Genomic DNA, 19,334 nt, shown 5'->3' on the forward strand with positions numbered 1-19,334 from the left:
CTGTTCTGATCACTGTAAATTTGGTTATATTTAACATTGTTAGTATGTATATGTGCTTCGTTCTAGGGGTGGGCGATATAAACGATATACGATAGAAACGATATAAATTTGGCCAACGATAGAGATCGCTCTATCGTGATAGCGCCTGTTTTGGTCGAAAGCATCGCAGCGGCTACAACCATTATCATCTGCAAATTATGCCGGGGGACAGTAATAGCAAAGAGATGAAGCACGTTTGAAATATCGGGAAAGCCAAAAACTGCGCTTCCTCCACTTCCGTAACATTGATTGATTAATGTTGAATTCGCTCCAGCTGCTCTATTCCCATGTTGTTGCAGTATATTAATAACTAACCTTGTATGGTGGATGAATAATCTTAGTTGTTCTCCTGACTGAAGTCTGGCCCGTGTATAGCATCCTGCTATGCGATTGCATTTGTTCATACAGAATCCCTCACGTTAACTTTTATCGAGTGGGAAAAAAGTTGGCGTTCAGCCTCCAGCTTCACTGTGCTAATGTTATGCTAACATAGCTGTGTCGCTAGCAATCACGTAGCACAACATTATATACCAGGTAGTCCAATTTCAGTAACCCTGCAAACACCACTGCTGTTTAGTTTTCTGTCTTCATTTATGTTGGAAGTGGCAGCAGAGCTGTACGTTTTAATTAGTTTCAGAAATCTCAGTCAGAACATGGTGTGTCATGTTTAGGTGGAAACTAGCGACCTAACTTCCTGTTAACTTCTAACTCCGTTATATTTAATAAATTCTGTTTTCATGGAAGCTCCTCACTACGGCAGCCGTAATGCTCTTGACAATCCATCAAGCAGTGCGGCTTACCAAAGTTGTACTAAAACATTTTTAACAGATTTCTGCACGCCCAAATCGGTTCGTGGTCAGGAAGCACAACCAGAATTCATACATAAGGCACACTCGCGATTTTTGAGAAAATTAAAGGATTTTAAGTGTGCCTTTATAGTGTGTAAAATACATTATACAGAAGAAAAGAATATATCGCGGTATATATCGTTACCACACGTGCTTCAAATTATATCGCGATATGGATTTTAGGCTATATTGCCCAGCCCTACTTCATTCTTACATCCCTTTGTTCTATCAAATCATTCAAATAGTGTGACAGCATTGGTAGGACTGCGTGTGTGTGTGCACACAGTACATACAGCAGTAGAGTAGACAGTAAAAAATATCTTAATAAGGTAAAAACCCATCTGAAATCATAGTGAAGTTTAACCTTCAGCTGGGACTTCCAAGAGCAAACTGATATGGCTGATATCACAGTCACCACATCCAACTTCCACAATCCAACTTATTATTTATTTTTTATTTTTTACGACATATGGTTCAGATACCCATAAACTGTATAAAAGGTGGACATAGCTTCTGGGTCTGTGGAAATATCCTATACTGTAATTCTTTTTAATGGGCACTAGAGGTCGATACCTGTGTGCCTCTCATTGCTGTAGAAATGCGGTTGTTAAGTCTGACGTCACTAGCCGTGTCTGGGCCTAAACTCCGCTGCAGGTCCATATATCAAACGATCACTATGGCATTACTGGGAGTTGAAAAGCTGTCTAAAGTCTTCCATCTTTAATAAAATGATCAGCGTTCTGCTCTACCAGGTGTAACAATTGAGTTTAACATCCAGGCATCCATGAAAACGGAATTTATGACATTTAACATTAGAAGTTAGCAGGAAGAAAAAAAAAAAAAAAGAAGTTAGCAGGAAGTTAGCTCGCTAGCTTCTATCTAAATACAACATAGCATGTCCTGACTGCGGAGTTTTGGAAACAAATTAAAACGTACAGCTCTGTTATCACTTCCAACATAAATGAAGACAGAAAACTAAACAGCAGTGACGTTTGTAGGGTTACTGAAGTTTGGCTAGCTGGTATATAATGATGTGCTACGTGATCGCTAGCGACACAGCTATGTTAGCATAACATAAACAAGCTAACCTTTTTCCACTCGATAAAAGTTAACGTGAGTGTTCTTGGTGGTCAGGAACAAATGTAATCGCATGGCAGGATGCTGTAAAAGGACCAAACTTCAGCCAGGAGAACAACTGAGATAATCCATCCACAATACGAGGTTAGTCATTCATATACTGCTGCATGGGCTGGGCTGTAGTTACATCCTAAGGTTTTAAAAACTGAGCTTAAATAAATGATTAGCGGTAATAAAAGCTGAGGGAGGTCAACAGTGATCACTGACTGTTTTAGGAGCTTTTTGAGATTAAATAGAAGAAAATACAAGACATTAAATATGTTAACAACACAAAAGCCATATTAAACGCAGACTACTTTAGGCCCGGAAGTAGGATTGGTCACGTCATCGCTTAACAACGGATAGGAACGCAGCGCTCACCCCTAGCATTGGTCAACAGGTTGTTTTTTTTTTTTTATAACTTTATGGGCCTAGTCACTAATTTTGGGTAATATTGAATAAAACATTAAGTCCACTTTGTAAATTTTAGTCATTCTAAGTGGCAGAAAGGAGGATTATCACAGTCAATAATTTCCTCTAACTGAACTGCGCATTTTAATTGAACCCTGTTGTAGATGATATTTCAGGGCTTCTGACCATCAGCGCTACATACTCTTTAATAAAAATTTGAATATGTGTGGCGCTCAGAGCATGAATCATATTGAATTTTAGTACTCTCACTCTCATTGTTACTCTCACATGTGCTCCAACACTGCCACCAGGCTAACATTTGTACATAATAAATAAGAAAATCTAATTTGGACGTTGAGTCAGTCTCCATACACTTCCATGTTAAAACGCCTGACAGCACTGGAAACAATACTTAGTCTTTGATAACTCATCTGCCTAGATGATAAATACAGTTAGAGGTGTGGCTGCTGTGACTGACAGGTGTTTGGGACACGGGTAGGCGGAGCTAGGCCTCTTCTTCGCCTGTGGTTGTGCGTATCGGAGCAATTTTAATGGATTATTTGATTAATATTATGGGTTATTTTGTGTGTGAGAGACATGTTCGTGCTTCACTTTTACTTTAACTTTCATCAGTCTGTTACTCAGCACTAATTAGCTGACATGAGAACCTGTGCTCCTCACTTTACAAATGCAGCTTGCTAATACCAGATAGCTTAGCACTCCACCCTTTCCTGTAGTCGGGTCACTTGAGGATGCGATGTCACGTGGCTGTGTCCATCTTTTATTTGGTTTAGATGAAATGTGTCAGGACATTATTCAGTTTCCTTCAGCTTTATTCATAAAGCGTGAAATCACAGCAGTAACCTCAACGTGCTTCATAAAATAAACTCTTCAACCTTTCCCAACTCTTTTACAGGAAGTGATAGTGTTACAAGTTGACTGCAAAATAAATTTTCAAAAATGTCAGTTTTAAAAACTACCGATTTATTTATTTATTTTGAGGACCACCACAGAGAGCTCAGAAATTAGATTCAGTAAAAAACAAACAAACAAAAAACGCTGATCCGTGTTAAAGTTCCCTACAGGGGGAGTGGGGCAGATGTGGGTGTGACAGCTGTCAGTGCTACTCTGTGACGTGGAACACCGGGTGCAGCACGCTTACAACACCACACGCTCTTCTCTTTTCTTACTGTTCACAATAGATGATCACGGTTCCCGGCCCGAGCCTGGAACACTGCCGCTTCATACACAGATTTGGGTGAGTGTTGTGCTGGCCCGAACGACACACACACACAACACACACACACAAGTACGGAAGGAGTAGCAGTCAGCATGTCAGGGCTTTCTTTAACACACATGCTCCTCCCTTTCTGGGTACAGCAGTCTCAGCTGTTTCTGTCTGTACTCTGGGTCTGTCTCTCCTTACAGGTCATACATGAGCTGATCTGCAGCAGACCCACAGTACAGATTCCACCACGTATGATTAGTTGATTTTACTGCAGGGAGGTCCGTGTTCAGACTAAGGAGGGGTAGCTTTGACACACCTTGTGTAAACCTGTTCAATGAACATTGTGACTTTATCTGTCATTTCTTTACCTGCTTTGGGCCAAGATGTCATTTCACACACTACATTAGTCATGTAAAGACATTTTGAATTTGTTGTACAGCACAGCAGGAACTCTAGGAGTCTGTGAATAGGATGAGACAGGGAGCCCAAGAAAACAAGAACAGACTTTGTTATTGTATCCAGACTTGACTTAAGAAAGAAAAATAGCAAAGTACTTCTACTGCGAGTCCCTAAAGAAAAATTGTCATCATGTACAATGGCATACATGATGTTAATGGGAAATTTTATTTCATCTATATTACTATATAGGTTTTTTTCTATAATATTACAAGAGAATGTGGGTGTGTATAGCTGTCTGCGTCTATAAGCTAACTTTGTGACAGACTGGCGACCTGTCCAAGGTGTACCCTGCCTCTCGCCCTATGACAGCTGTGATAGGCTCCAGCTCCCAGAATTGTAGAAATACAGAAACTTCTGATGATTAGGCCTAGCACGAGCTCAGCTTGCCCTGTCGGCCTTGCAGTACACTGAAATTGAAGATGATAGTGACAAACAGGCCTTTCTAGCAGATAGCAGTGTTTCCGTTTATTGGCAATACCAATAATTACTGTTGGTTGTTCAAAGCAAAGCTTGTTCTACAGCAGTCTGTGCTGTATTTCACACTTGGGACTCAAGGAAATAAGGACGTTTCTGTTATGCAGGTTTCCTGGGAGGAGGGACGATGCTGCAGGAGTCGTCAGTAGACAGCAGTGGCTCCAGGTTTGCTCCTCTGGTGGTGCTGGAGCTGGCCTCAGACACCAAGGAGGAGGCCATTGCCTGGTTGCTGAGCAGGATAAGAGACCGGCAACAGAATGGAGGTGTGGAAGATCGTCTGCGCCCCTCGAATCATCTTCCCTTGTTTGACGTGGTATTATTCATCCTGTAATTTCTTCCAGGTGCTGAGCTGCTGGTGGAGCAGTTGGGACCTGGAATCGGGGTGGAAGAGAAGGAAAACCCCAACATGTTTTTGGTGGGGGCCTCCATGCAGAGGCTGCTCTGTGGTGCAGAAGATCTGGGGCTCTTTAAGGAGTGTACTGACGGGTCCATGAGAGCCTTCACTTTTGCCAGCAAACACAACTTCAAAGATTTTAAAGGCAAGTCTACTGTTTAGTTTGTGAAAATGTATGCTTTAGACTAGCATCTTATTGTTATTGTTAACTTGCAGCCTTGCAGTTTAACACAGCCAGGCTTTCTTTGTGTTAGCTGGTTTTCAGAAACCTTAAACAGTAACAGAGGTAACTCGTATCACTACCATATTTGTCAGCCTCCTTGTTAAGTCAGCTCTGTGCAGAATTGCATAAATAAGGAGAATTTAATGCATCATTTGATTCTTCTTCAACACAAATCAATCTGATCACTGCCCCTGAGTCTCATCACCGCTCACATACTCTGTCTGAAATAAGTGGCGTCACTGTAACAGCCTGTGAAAACATGCCTTTGTGGTGAATGGCACTGTGTTTCTGTTCCATCTCTTCAGGGGATGGAGACGGCTTCCTCAGTATGGCTGAGTGTCAGTATGTTATCAAGCATGAGCTGGACACGCTGCGAGCCAAAGAGGAGACTAATGTTCCAGGATACAGTCATGCCAAGCTCTACCCTGGGAAATCTATCAGTGAGTCTGTGTTCATGTCTCAATCTGTTTCAAATGAGCTTTGCAGTGATCAGTTTGCTGATGTTGTGTATTTCACTCACAGGAAGACAAAAGAAAATGGTCTCATCTAGTTCCTTCTTGCATGCATACATATTCTTTGTTGCTTATGCAGCTGAAGGTGGGCAGGGTGCATGCTGGACAGATTGCCGGTACTTCATAGCACTGCTGAATTTAACAGCTGAAATTCCAGGAAACTGTACTAAATTAGGATGTGCAGACATCCCAGAATAAAACTGGGAAACTGATCAACCTCAGAAGTAAAACCATACACAGGTGATGTGAGTAAAACATGGCAGTGTATTATCATACAGGGTTTTGAAGCTGTGGCCAATTTTATGCTTGTCCTCTTCCCCTAAACTGTTTTTCATTCTGTCGCTTACAGATAAACATTTTGATAATTGATCAGTCATTTCATTTGCATAGGAATACAGGTCCAGCTTCTCATCTTAGAGACTTGACTGTTTTCATTTTGATGCACAAAGAGAACACATTGTGTAAATCGTGGTTTAGTCGGGGCTAAATGATTTATCACTCCTCAACCTTAGTTAAGTATACACTCGGCATTTAATCATAAAACTATCAGAAAGACATTTGTTAGAACCTGTTTATAACAACATTAGCCACAGCAGAGTATGTTTTTATTAGCTGATACACAGATTAGATAATTTCACTCCTATTTTTTTTCTCAGTTTCAGCTTGTGACAAGATTTGACTGTTTGAGCCTCTCCTGCGGTTCATCCACACTTGCTTGCGGTTTGATTTAGAGATTCCTGTAGTAGTAACGGTAGCAGATTGTAGACTGAACACAGACTGTGTCCTCCTTCCACCCCGCTATCTCTGCAACCCCCTCCCTTCGTCTGTCTTCAGTATGGAAACAATAAATATGCAAATGCAGTAAAATAGTCCCAAAGTGAGATAAGGAACCAATGAACTTGCAGTGAAGATAGGGTGCCTCTATTCAACGCCTGTGTTTGACAAATCGTGTTAAAATAGAATGTAATTATTTTTTGACAAATGATGCACTCAAAAAATGGCAGATGAAATGATAGCGCTTTCATGTGCTCGTATTTAGCTGCTGCATATTGGACAATAGTAATTATTGCTATAGTCATTATTGTATTGTGTGGAATGGGCCGGCTCCCAGCTATTGTTAGCCTGCCCTTGTTTTACAAAATGAAATGCATGTTTATTTAGTTGGGAAAGTGAGTTCAGAAAAACTCAAGAGAAGGATGGAAATGCAGCCAGAAGGTTTTCATGTGGAATATCTTCCAAATAATTCACAAGTTTGAGTAAAAACTTCCTGTTTTATCATCACTGTACATGACTAGAGTGGGGGGTGAGACAGAAAGTAACATGCTCTTTTTTTGTTGTTTTCTTTACTTGCATCTTAGTTCGCAGACTGCTCTCCAAAGGGATCTTAATCCAGATGTTTCCTCTGCATGAAAACGAAGAACTCAAGAGGCTTTCTTTTTCCTGGTATAAAAAAGTGAAGGTGTCGCTTCAGCCTCTGGGTAAGTGCATCTTGTGCCATTATTTTTCATGGTCACTCTTGAATACATTGTGTGATTAAAACGAACAGTCCACGTTATGGAGTATGCACACTTGCAAAAGAGGTCTCTGTACATCTGCATTTCTAATATGTCCCCAGACTGTAATTGGAGCGATGCACTGTCAGTGCTCCTGATCACTACTGACTCTTTCATCTCTATCCCCAGACGACATCAGACACTACTATGGTGAGGGCCAGGCTCTCTACTTTGGCTTCCTGGAGTACTTCACCTTTGCGCTGGTGCCTATGGCCCTCATTGGGGTGCCTTACTATCTGTTTGACTGGGAGGACTATGACAAATATGTAGTCTTTGCTGTCTTCAACTTGATCTGGTGCACTGTTATCTTGGAGGTAAGAAGACATGAAACAGTATGCAGTATGATATCTGTTACGTTCCCCTGGGGGGTCTAGGCGTTAAGGGGGAAGCAACAAAAGTGACCGGGTCAGAAAAAGGAGTCAAGGAGGCGAAACAGTTAAATAAAACAGTTTTATTGAAGTAATTCAACTAAAAGAGACGGACAAGCCGCTATCACCATAAAAGTAACACAAACAAAACTCAGGCATTGGTCAGTAATGCAAAATGTCAAAAGGAAAGCGCAGCTCACTAGCTGGACACCACACTACACAGCTCACTAGCTGGACACCACACTACACAGCTCACTAGCTGGACACCACACTACACAGCTCACTAGCTGGACACCACACTACACAGCTCACTAGCTGGACAACACACTACACAGCTCACTAGCTGGAAACTACCGCAAACACTCAGCTCACTAGCTGTACCCACACAAAATGGCACTCTGGCCCAGAGCTCACCCTGCTCTGGGCTTAAATACCCTTAATTGCTGATGGGAGTCAGCTGTACAGGAGGGAAAGGTGGCACCTCAGGCAGGAGGTAGTGGGACACGCCCACACAGGCACCCTCAGGAGAGAGAGAGGCCCTGCTAGGGCCGTAACACCCCCTCCCATAAATGCAAACCCATGGTTTGTCAAATTACCATAACCAAAAATGAGTCCATAACCGTTTCATGACGAATTTTGCAGGGCCGTAACAATATCGTTCTACCTATTGATCTATTAATCTGTGATGGCTGCAGAATATAGTTTGGTGTGTGGAGGCACAATGCTCACCATCCTAAAAATATGATACACATAGAAATTGGGCAGTGATGTGTAAATATGCTCCAAAGCCTGCAGGTGGATGCTGGGGTGGTGGAGGGGTTAAAACGGGAGCGGTAGAAGTGAATCTTCAGCTCTTTGATGTAAAGGGATTGAATCTTTTCAAGCACTTCAGAAGTTTAACTGTGATGTGTGGTTTAACTTTTCATTCTTTTATACACTAAACAAGAGAGAAAATTCACCCTTTAATTGTAAAGGAAAATATTACCCTCTGCTGCTTGCAATGTAGTCTTAACTCCAAAAGTGTTTATTAAAATCGTAACAGAATTTTAAAATGCTTCAGCTGACTTTCTGAACCTTTGTGCCCACCAGTTATGGAAGCGACGCAGTGCCTCACTAGCCTACTACTGGGGCACACTGTGCAGAAAAAAGGCCTTTGAAGAACCTCGGCCTGGATTTCACGGCGTGCTTGGTCACAACCCTGTGACGGGACGTGCAGAGCCTATCTACCCCACCTCCAAGAGGCACCTGCGTGTCTACCTTGTGTCTCTGCCCTTCGTCCTGCTTTGCCTCTACCTGTCCCTCTACATCATGATGATCTACTTCCAGATGGAGGGGTGGGCTCTGTCCATCTATGATGAGAACCCCACATTCTGGACACACATTCTGCTATTCATCCCTAGTATCATCTATGCTGTGGTCATAGAGGCGATGAACCTCATCTACAGATATGCTGCCGAGTTCCTCACTGAATGGGGTAAGTCCACTTTTTCATTATTGTGCATTCACACCAAACCATGTTTCTTGCATTAATACAAGCTCTGGCTAGAGGGCTTGATTGCTGATGATATTACAAGAGAATCCAGAGCTGATGAGTTTTCACAATGCAGCGTGAAGCTAGGGTTTTCCTGTAATTCAAATGTTTTAATTCAACAGTCCCTTGATTTGCCTTTAAGTGTGCACCATTTTGTCTCATTGGGTAGACTTAAGGCCAAATAATTTTTTATTATACGCTCAAGACCCTACAATAATCGTGTGTGTGTGTGTGTGTGTGTGTGTGTGTGTGTGTGTGTGTGTGTGTGTGTGTGTGATCTCCATCTTAGGTACTATCATGCAGATGAATGAAAAAACAGTTATGTGTTTAAGAGCACAGCTCATGAGATCACGGTGAAAACTATCTGCACTGTTCATATTGCTGAAATTAGAACGATTTCATTTGAGTGTAATAAAAACTTTATTAAGGAAATATATGTTTTTAAAGTTGATGAATGTAAATGAATTGACCAGAACAAAAGCAAACAGCACCTTCAAACTATGAAACCAATTCAAAACATCAAAATTAAAAATGGACTGCTGTTCAGACTTCCCATGCTTTGATGTCCATCTGAGGTCTGATTACTTTCAGGACAGGGTCCAAAGTTAACATCATTATCCATCTGTTCTCTTTGTTCTTCAGCCATTTCACTTTGAACCCCACAGTGCAGGCTGCGAAATTCTTGACACAGAAGCCACAGCATGTTCAAGACACCAAAAGCTAAAGTGTTGTAAGACGTTTTGTTGCCGGTCATCCAGGTCCAGGTCATCTCTGAGGTCACTGAGCCAATTTAGAATTAGATAGCTTGGTAACCGACACTTTTGTTCCTCCTCCGCACAGCAACTGTCACCATATTGAGCACAAAAATAAGATGTGCTCCCCCCCCAGCGTTCAACCTCAGCGCAATTGGCAGTAAAATGCATGTTGCATTAGTAAATCAGTTTGTGTACCTGATTTAATTAAATAAATGAAAAGCTAATGATGGATGATCGATAAAAGTACAGACTTTAATTGTGTATTTCAAATCGTTTAGCGAAGAAACTGCATTAAATCTTTTGGAATGGAGATCAAAAGGTTTAGAGTTTTATCCATTGTATCATTCAATCACTGTTCACAGGAACTTTTTATTTGTGACAGCAACACAATACAGTACAGCTCTCAGTAAATAGAAGTGAAGCCATCAATAGGATAAACCAACCAAACACATATTGTAAGATAAAACCCTACACTGTTAGAGAGAACCTCAGCAATCATGTGATCCCCTGTGAGCACAAACTTAGATCGTTGGGATAATGTTGTAGTATGAGGTCTGATGGGCCCTGATTCAATTCAACATTCTCACAGATTTGGAGATAAATAATAACACAAACACACCATGAAAGTAACTTAGATGCTTCTTAAGGCAAATAAAAGGAATGTTTTTAAAGGGCTGACCCCAGGAAAAGTCAGGCTTTGGTCAGGTCCTGGAGTTCCAGATTTTTGGCAGTCATTGACTGGTTTTCATCCAGTGAGCTTCTGCTGTGAACATTGCGATGAGTTATTGCTGACATGTTTTCCGTGTGTTTAGAAAATCACAGGCTAGAGTCTTCATATCAAAATCACCTGGTGCTCAAAGTCTTGGTGGTGAGTGAAATGAGTTATCCACAGTTTTCTGCCAACTGTACCCTTTATTGATGAGAGTGCAGCCTTTCTTATCACCACCTCACTTCTCATAACTGCCCTAACTCTTTTTTTCTTTAGTTCAACTTCTTCAACTGTTTCGCGTCGCTCTTCTACATTGCCTTTGTCATGCAGGACATGGAGCTTCTCAGACAGGTAGGTCTGCCTCCTTCGTTCCTTCTTTGATTCTACTTCCCATCGTTCTGCTCCTCTAGTTTTTACAGTTCCTTTCTTTTGTTTCTCTCACCTCCCTCTACCCTGGTTTCTGTTGATATTTCTTTGTGTCTGCGCTCTTTCCAGAGTTTGGCGACCTTGTTGATCACCAGTCAGATCTTGAATCAGTTCATGGAGGCCTTCCTGCCCTACTGGCTGCAGAGGAGACGCAACAAAAAGATGATTCGCAAAATCCAGAAGAGAAGACTGTACGAGGAGAAAGAGCTTCCGCTGGTAGAGCAGGTCCGGCTCGAGGCCGACATGAGCACATACTTGGTCAGTACATGTGATCTTTAATCAGAAATCAAATGACGTCTTCTGCGACGTTCTTTAATTTGTGTCTGTCTGTGCTCTCATTCCTGCTCAGGGAACATTTGATGACTACCTGGAGCTCTTCCTGCTGTTTGGTTATGTCAGTCTGTTCTCCTGTGTCTTTCCTCTGGCTGCTGTCCTTGTGGTGTTAAACAACATCACCGAGGTTTACTCTGACGCCTTCAAGATGTGTCGAGTGTTCAAACGACCCTTTGCCGACCCAGCTGCAAACATTGGAGTCTGGCAGGTATTTTCATTTAGTTTTGAATGCAGTTGCTGATGTTTATGAGAAAAGAATGATTTTTGGTAGTTTTTTTATTTAACAAATATTGCTGTACAACTATAAACTACCAAAGGACACAGATATCCTCCACATCCTTACTGCTATATTGGACGTCCTTCAGAAATGATATTGGGGTACTCTGAACATTAAAGCTTTCTGTGGACAGGTCATTGTATTTTTTTAACATGCTGTCCTAATCTGAACAGAGCTCCTCCATTAAAAATGACATATGACTGACTCTGTGCTGTGCCCAGCATCCAGGTATGGTTTCCATTCGTGGAAACGAATAACTGTCGCTGTCTTTCTACCTCTGTGTGCAGCTCGCCTTTGAAGCCATGAGTGTGATAGCTGTTGTGACCAACTGTGCACTGATTGGCATGTCTCCACAAGTCAGATCCTACTTCCCCGAGTCAGAGACACAGCTCATACTGTGTACAGTGGCTGCTGAGGTAATTTACGTACACACACACACGCGCGCACACACACGCACACACGTAATGTGTGACCTCAGACTGGTAAACAAAGGTCAGATTTATGTAGTATTTTGGAGTAACTTTGTGATGTTATGAAACAAAACTTGACTAGTCTTGTATAAGAAATTTCAAAAGTGACACAACTGAAACTTGGTTTGGCAGAAAGTAAATGGTATATTTATAATAGCAGAAATGACTCCATTGATGATGGCACAAGCATCTCACAGAGCCATGCCGCTGTGTATGTTTTGCCAGGAGTGGAACAAACACGTCTAAATGGAATGCTAGGAAGCAATTTGTTATACCTCCTTTGTGATATAATATAGTATATAATACGAGTATAATACGCCTGTTTTGAAAAAACTGTATTCTCCATTCTGATAGGTTATAATTATATGTAGTTAGTTAGATATAGTGATAACTGTGCAGTCATTCTTTTTGCATGGTTATAGAGGCAATTTTGCCATTCACTTTCATTTAAGGATCAGTGAATTTACCAAGGAAGACAACACAAAAATTGGACTTGTAGCATTATTCCTGTATTTTTTATTTTCTATAGATCTCATAATCATTTTTGGATACATTAGTGTTTAATAGCGTTCTTGTTAACACCGCGCTGTTCTGTAGTTGTGCCAGATGCAGATTTTTGTTCACTAGATGGAGCCACAGCCCAAAGCAAGGGCTGAGGGTGACGGGCAGAGTGGAGAGTGTGTGTGTGTCCGCACATAAATGAAATTTGCACTGTGCGTATTCAGCCTATAATTGTTTGAGCTTGTGTGTGTGTGTGTGTGTGTGTGTGTGTGTGTGTGTTAATTTGAGCATTCACGCTGCAGATTCCTCTTCTCCTGATTCTACCTTTATTAACATAACGTCAGCCCGCTCCCCTTTTCTATGTGCCCTGTTCAAACAGTGCAGCCTAACACACCTCCTGCCTCCGGAGGGGGGGGGGCTCAAAATAACAGCACAAACAGGTGAGGATGTAGTGAATGGGAGGTGCTGCAGTATGGAGATTTTTTTTTAAGGACATTCATAAAGAAAACAGTTGTACGTTTGTGCTGCTTTAACAACCTCCTGAGGGACGATTGTTTTAACTGTCTGGTTGCTGCCTGAGACTGTAAATGCTCTTTAAAGTACTGTAGCTCACTGTACAACATCTCTCTGCTGATGCCAAGGCAGAAACTGGGTCACATCGATCGTCTGCATGTTGAACGTGTGGTCGGCACACACAGCTGAAAACTCTGCAGTTCACAGAGAAGTTGTTCTTTGTGGGTGATATTTCTCCTGCAGCAGCTGCCAGGATAAGCCTGGGTTTGTTTAAACCTTTCTTTTTGCTGGGAGTTCTCTATTAGTGTGAGATGGATTGAATCGTTTTAGCCTTGCTTTGTCTCATGGGCTGCAGAATCTGCCTCCTAGATGTGTCTTTTGTCCAAAGAGTCACCATTTGGAAAAGATGATCGGTCAGAGTTTATGCATCTGCTACGGTCTGCTGTTGAAATTGAAAGTGGGAGAAATGGGATGGTATGTGTCTCTTCCACAGTGTATGGTGATAAATAGGAAATCCAAATAGAATCAAGTGAATTGAATCATCAAACCCCTCTGGAGCCCTTTGTGAGGGAGCTGTGGTGTTAACAGATTCCGCTTTGAGAACCATGGGTCTGATGACAACATGCTACATTATACATGATCTGATGACACAGCTCACTGATTTTTTTTGTTGTTAACTTTACTTACTGAGGGGGTGTAACAGCTCTGTGTTTGGATTAATTTCCAAGTGCAGATGTTACTGATGACAATAGGTCGTTTCGCAGGTAACTGCTCATGCACCATCAATGGCATGCAGAGACTTTTACAGATGGGTGAGACGAGTGGGTGAACCAACTGCATTCCAGTTCCTCATCATCTCTGACAACAGTGTAGCAGTACACATACACAAACGGCCAAAAAAAGACTGAGCATCTTAAAAAGCTGAATATTGTGAAGTTTGTCAAAGAGGTCAACTTTCATGCTCATTGAAGGTAAAGTAAATGGGTCAATGGTCTGTACTGGTCTGGGGTGCTGTATCACCTACAGTGACAGACGTCATGAGGAAATATGAAAAATACAGACCCTGCAATATTAGAGAACGAACCCAAATGATTGCCTAATCCCCTGCAAACTAGCACTTGTCAACAGAGGGGAGGAAAAACTCCCTTTTAACAGGAAGAAGCCCCCATCAGAGCCATGCTCAGGGAGGCTGAACATGCCATTTGCCCTTTCCACAGTTCAGGGATGAGGGTAAAAGAGGAGGATAGAAAGAATGCTAGAGAAGGGTTTCGTGGGAAATCCCACCTTTCAAGTATTCAGAGAAATATCTCTCAAGTGCCACCTGCTGTGCCTCTGGCTGAATTGCAGACAATTTAATTGAAATTAATAGCAAGTGGAATGACTGTCCTACATCGACTCCTGCTACTCTCCTCTCAGTTCCAGCCTTTGTCAGCATGACATAAACGCTCCCAGAAAAAATGAGAGATTTAACAGCTGATAGTCAAGCTAGCTTCCAAAGACAATTACCAAGTGCAGCCAGAGGGGGGCAGTAAATTTCAGGATAGATGTAATCGGGCAATATGAGATCTGTTTTGGTCCGAAATGCTGGTCTGAGCTGTAAGGACAGAGATTGTTTTCACTTTAGTATCATTTTAATTGATGTCTGTTTTTATATTTGCTTGTATAAGACACGCTATTTTCTTGTTGGGAAGCCAAAATCAGAAGATTTTCACCATCGCTGTCTTTAGTTAAACACTTGTCTTTCACAAGTCATTAGCCAGTGAGCATACCATGGTTAATCCTCCCTTTCTGACTGTAATGGGGGCCATAATCTACTAAATGAATATCACGTTGCATGCGGTGTGACTTGAAACTAGCAACAGAAGCCATGAACTCATCAGGCCTGCAAGGATCATTTTACCATAAACTTCCAAACAGCTGATCTTCTGTTTGCCAACAGAGGAGTCACACAGGTTTAGTAGAATGCAGGTTTAAGACACCTCCACACTGGCTTCTTTGACTTTTAAGAGCTGAATGTTACATCCATCTATTCAGTCTATACACTGAGGTTAAGACATGAACCATGTAGTGCTGATCCAGTTGAGTTAAAGAATGTAATGATAATCGAATGAACGGATGTCCTTTAGTAGGACTGAAGATATTTTAAGCTTTTAATCAACCAGGTGTGTTTTTCCGCAATTTGTTTGTTATTACTTATTACTCTCAACTTCTCTGATATTCCCTCCAGCTTCAATTTGTAACACAGTGGCAGCTTTTTTTCATCACTTTTAATAATAACAATGATAATAATAATAATGTATACTTTATTAATCCCCGTGGGGAAATTCCTCTCTGCATTTAACCCACTCCCTCAGTGAAGCAGAGTGAATATGACCTTTGTTTGTTTGGTGTGTGTGTGTGTGCGTGTGCGTGTGTGTGTGTGTGTGTGTGTGTGTGCGTGTGTGTGTGTGTGTGTGTGTGCATTACATGAGCCCTTACTCTAGACGTTTTCTGATTAAAGACTCCAGGGACTCCAGTAAATCACACTCACAGCATGTTGCCTCTAATCCATCCTAACCTCCTCCAAACTGTCTTTTGGGCTGAGTAGAAGTGAACATGACTTTTTATAGCAGAGGGCTGCGCTTTGGGCCTGGGGGTCATGTTCACTGCTTGATTTGCACTCTGCCTCACTCACCTGAATCATGAGAGGAGGTGTGATGCTGCTTTTGCAAACACAGAGGGAAACCAGGTTAGCTCACAGCTTGGTGTTTGGCTTACACTCTCGCTTTGCAGTGGTTGTATATGAGCAATCCATCCTGCCGCAACACACTGCATCAGTCAGGTGTGTCATGCATTTCCTTGCTTTTCTCTTTAGTGCACACTGCAGACCTGTGATGGAAGGCTTGGATCAAAGTAGAGATAAAATGAGTGAATGTGGAAGCAAAAGGAGGAGAAACGGGAAGGAAGGGACTGAGAGCAGAACTGCCAGGGCTGATGAGAGAGACAAGGAAAACGATTGACTGAGGAAAAGAAACCTGTGTGAGAGAGAGCGAGCGAGATCCAAGCACGTTCTTGCCTGCTACCACCACATTTCCTAGAATTGAGCAAACAGGCTATTAAAGAGATGGCACAACAAGAACAGTGAGAGCCAGCTTGTGTAATGTTAAGTGTGTGAAAGAAGAGCTGCACATGAATACACATACATGTGGTTTATTGACTCAGCAGCCAGTATATTGCTTTTAGAGAAACCCTTTCTAATTAAAGCTGCTAACAGGTCTGTCAGTGCATACATTGTTAAATACAGCTAACTCCAGGCGGAGCAGAGCCTCTAACCCACTATCTTAGTGCGGACAGACAGGAGATCACAGATGTTTTTTTTTTCCTTCGAAGCATTTCTCATTGCTCTTCTTAAGTCGGTCGTCATCTCTTTAATAAGAGAAGGCTGATTCAGAGAGCTGAGGGTTCAAATCAAAACCCTCAGCTCCTCTTATCTCTGTTATGGGGGTGGGTTGGGAACAGGCGCGAGGGCTTCGCCGCGCCGCTTTCCAGCATCAGTGCTATGATACCTGGGTAATTGCTGTGTAGGGTTTACACACATCAGTGAGCAGTAACTAGGCAACTGGCCAGCCTGCCGCTGAAAGAGACAGAGACTTTCTTTCAGAGTCACGGGTCTGTCTGTTATAATCAACTCATTTCAGAGGAGGAGCTGAGGAAACAGAGCAGGGACTATGAAGTGTGTCTGCTTACAAGGGACCTGAAAGGACGGGAGACAAGATCACAGCCTAATGGCATGGAACAAGAAAGGGTTCACAGTTATTGGTTATTTGAGCTGGTGTGCAGCACACAGGTGTTTTCAATTTGACAAAACTTTTAACACAAAATATCTCGGCATGATGGAAAACGAATTAGTTATCATGGTTTGTGTGTAGCCTGTATTGTGTATTTACACGACTTCTAAGACTGACTCGAACCATAAATGCAGTATTTGAATTGAGAATATTAGTGCGTAGGACACAGATATGTCCTAAGGCCCTAAGTGATGTTTACAGCTTGAGACAGTCTATAGTGCAAACAACAATACATTAAGTTAAAGCTGGAAGAAGCAATAGTAGTCAGTATGTGTTATCAGAGGTTTACATCCACTCATGCCCACTCATCATGGGTATGAATGTCACAGTAATTTTGGGCTTCTTGGAGCTGATTGTACTACATACATGATGATTGCACATGCCCATAATGAGTGTATGTAACCTGCTGGCCATAATTGTTTATAAAAGCATCCGTAGGGGTTATTATGCATTTAATTTAATTTGTAAAGCTTATATTCACTCTAAATACACAAACTTTTATGAAGTCCAGCAATCGCTCTCCTTTAAAATTTGGTTTGATGGTTATTTTTAGAGGCAAATATCTGTCTTAAAGGCTGTTAGATGCTCTGGGACCATCATAAATGGGACCGAGTTGAGCGACGAGACTGAACGAACAGTTACATTATAGCCTATAGAGCAGAGTGGAACAGCAGTGTCATGGTAATATAAAAATGCTTTTCTGTGCTGCCAAAGTCTACCAGTTCAAAGTAAAGTACGTTATTATAATACAGACCATACTAACTGCTCACAAAGCTGATTACGGGTCAGTACAGTACAGTACATTATTAACTTTGTAATCTAAATGAAGCCAAAGACCTGACATTAACATAGCTCTGTGTGGTGATTAAGGTGCCTGCATGGGACAGTTTTTTGTGTGTGTCTGTCAAATTGTCTTTTTCAGCAGCCCACCACACAGTAATCTCATTACACTGTTTTTAAAGACAATAAGATGATCTTATCTGCTGGCAACCACAGAGCAGCAGCAGGCCAGGATCCACCCATAAACTAGTCTAGCCTCCCACTCTGTATTTGAGCTTTGTTTACACTGGAGGAGCTTTGAACTTGGTGCGCAAAGCAACTTAATCTTCTAAACCTATATTATGTAATTAAATGACCCCACTCTACAGCTATTTGTATTGCAATGCATTGTTTTGTTTTGTTTGTGATAGCACTGAATGCAACGTCGTGTTATTATTTCCTTGGACTTTACGTTATCACGGTTAGCTAATAGAATTTCTTTGAGCAATTAGAGAAGGATGCCTCCTGCTTCCCTAATCATTATCTAGAACCAGTATTTTTATAATTCCACTGGTGTGTTTGTCCCTGAGTGGCACCTTCATTAGTATGCATAGATATTTGACCCATCATCAGGATGACTCAAGTTTATCACGACTCTCACTGTGTAATTCCCTCAGTAGTCTGGAGACCGCATCACAGCTAAGAGGAGACTTAGATTTGGCCTTAAAGTTATTGGCTGACAAGAAAGTCATGACTCAAAATGAATACTAATGAGTGTATCTGCTAGATGTGCAAGCTACTGCATGCAAATATGTTGATCATGACATAACTTAATCGTCTAATGTAGACCTCATGTTGTGTTAACAGCTCATTGTGCTGCCACCTGGTCAATAAAATCGGTGTATGCAGCTTTACTTTACGCTGAGTCAGACCTCACGAATCAAGTCGCACTGCATCGTAAAGACTGACATGCCTCGCTGTCCTCACATCATACAGCAAACACACTCTCCCAAAAGTTGCGATCTCTCCCTCTCACGTCGGTGCCGCTGCTTCCCTGCGCCGCTGTTGGCTGTCCCCAGCATTCGCATGTCTGCTCATCATCACTCCCTAATTTGATATACAATATTTTTGGTGAGTGATGAGCTCCACAGCATAAAAACCAGACTTTTGTATTCAAACTACATGCTGGTGCATTCCTGTTTCCTGACTAAGTTGATTAAAAAAATATTTAAATACATTTATTATTCTTGTTGCGTATATCAAGAAGCAAAAGCAGGGTTTCTCCTGCAGACAAAAAAAATTGCGACACAATTTTTTGTTTGTTTGTTTGTTCCACATGTTCTCATTCATTTTTCTCCTCAACATTCTACACACAATACCCAATAATGACAAAGTGAAATAAAATGCTGAAATGTATTAAAAATCACAACATAACATGCAGATAAATATTCACAGCTTTTGCTTCACTGCTTTGAAGCATGTAGGATGAATTGTTCAGAAGACTTTAAGGCAACATGAAGAAGACTGTAGTGAAAACACAGTATGGCAGCTAGCTGTTAGAAAGATGCGTTCTGCTCAGATCACGTATGAAAAGGCAGTTTTTCTGTT

At 41.7% G+C, this 19,334-nt stretch overlaps 1 protein-coding gene across 4 annotated transcripts in view; it reads left to right on the forward strand.

Annotated features, from left to right (window-relative positions):
* ano10a (anoctamin 10a) overlaps positions 1-19,334 on the forward strand; it is a 37,280-nt gene that overhangs the window by 2,658 nt on the left and 15,288 nt on the right. For 2 of the 4 annotated variants that reach the window (XM_085472918.1, XM_085472921.1), the window contains exons 2-13: positions 3,617-3,672; positions 4,683-4,838; positions 4,917-5,114; positions 5,498-5,632; positions 7,063-7,182; positions 7,387-7,571; positions 8,715-9,099; positions 10,724-10,779; positions 10,897-10,971; positions 11,116-11,304; positions 11,396-11,587; positions 11,944-12,072. In XM_085472918.1, the coding sequence (XP_085329044.1) occupies positions 4,703-4,838; positions 4,917-5,114; positions 5,498-5,632; positions 7,063-7,182; positions 7,387-7,571; positions 8,715-9,099; positions 10,724-10,779; positions 10,897-10,971; positions 11,116-11,304; positions 11,396-11,587; positions 11,944-12,072 (1,800 nt within the window). In that variant the 5' untranslated portion in view covers positions 3,617-3,672; positions 4,683-4,702. Of the gene's footprint in view, positions 1-2,120; positions 2,404-3,616; positions 3,673-4,682; positions 4,839-4,916; positions 5,115-5,497; positions 5,633-7,062; positions 7,183-7,386; positions 7,572-8,714; positions 9,100-10,723; positions 10,780-10,896; positions 10,972-11,115; positions 11,305-11,395; positions 11,588-11,943; positions 12,073-19,334 lie in introns of those variants that run through there. The other 2 variants (XM_085472919.1, XM_085472920.1) reach the window with 2 other exon arrangements.

This window comes from Copadichromis virginalis, linkage group LG11 (assembly GCF_057382275.1).
Source record: "Copadichromis virginalis isolate Kocher_CV1m ecotype Utaka linkage group LG11, C_Virginalis_male_GT1.1, whole genome shotgun sequence".
In the NCBI taxonomy this organism is placed as follows: domain Eukaryota; kingdom Metazoa; phylum Chordata; class Actinopteri; order Cichliformes; family Cichlidae; genus Copadichromis; species Copadichromis virginalis.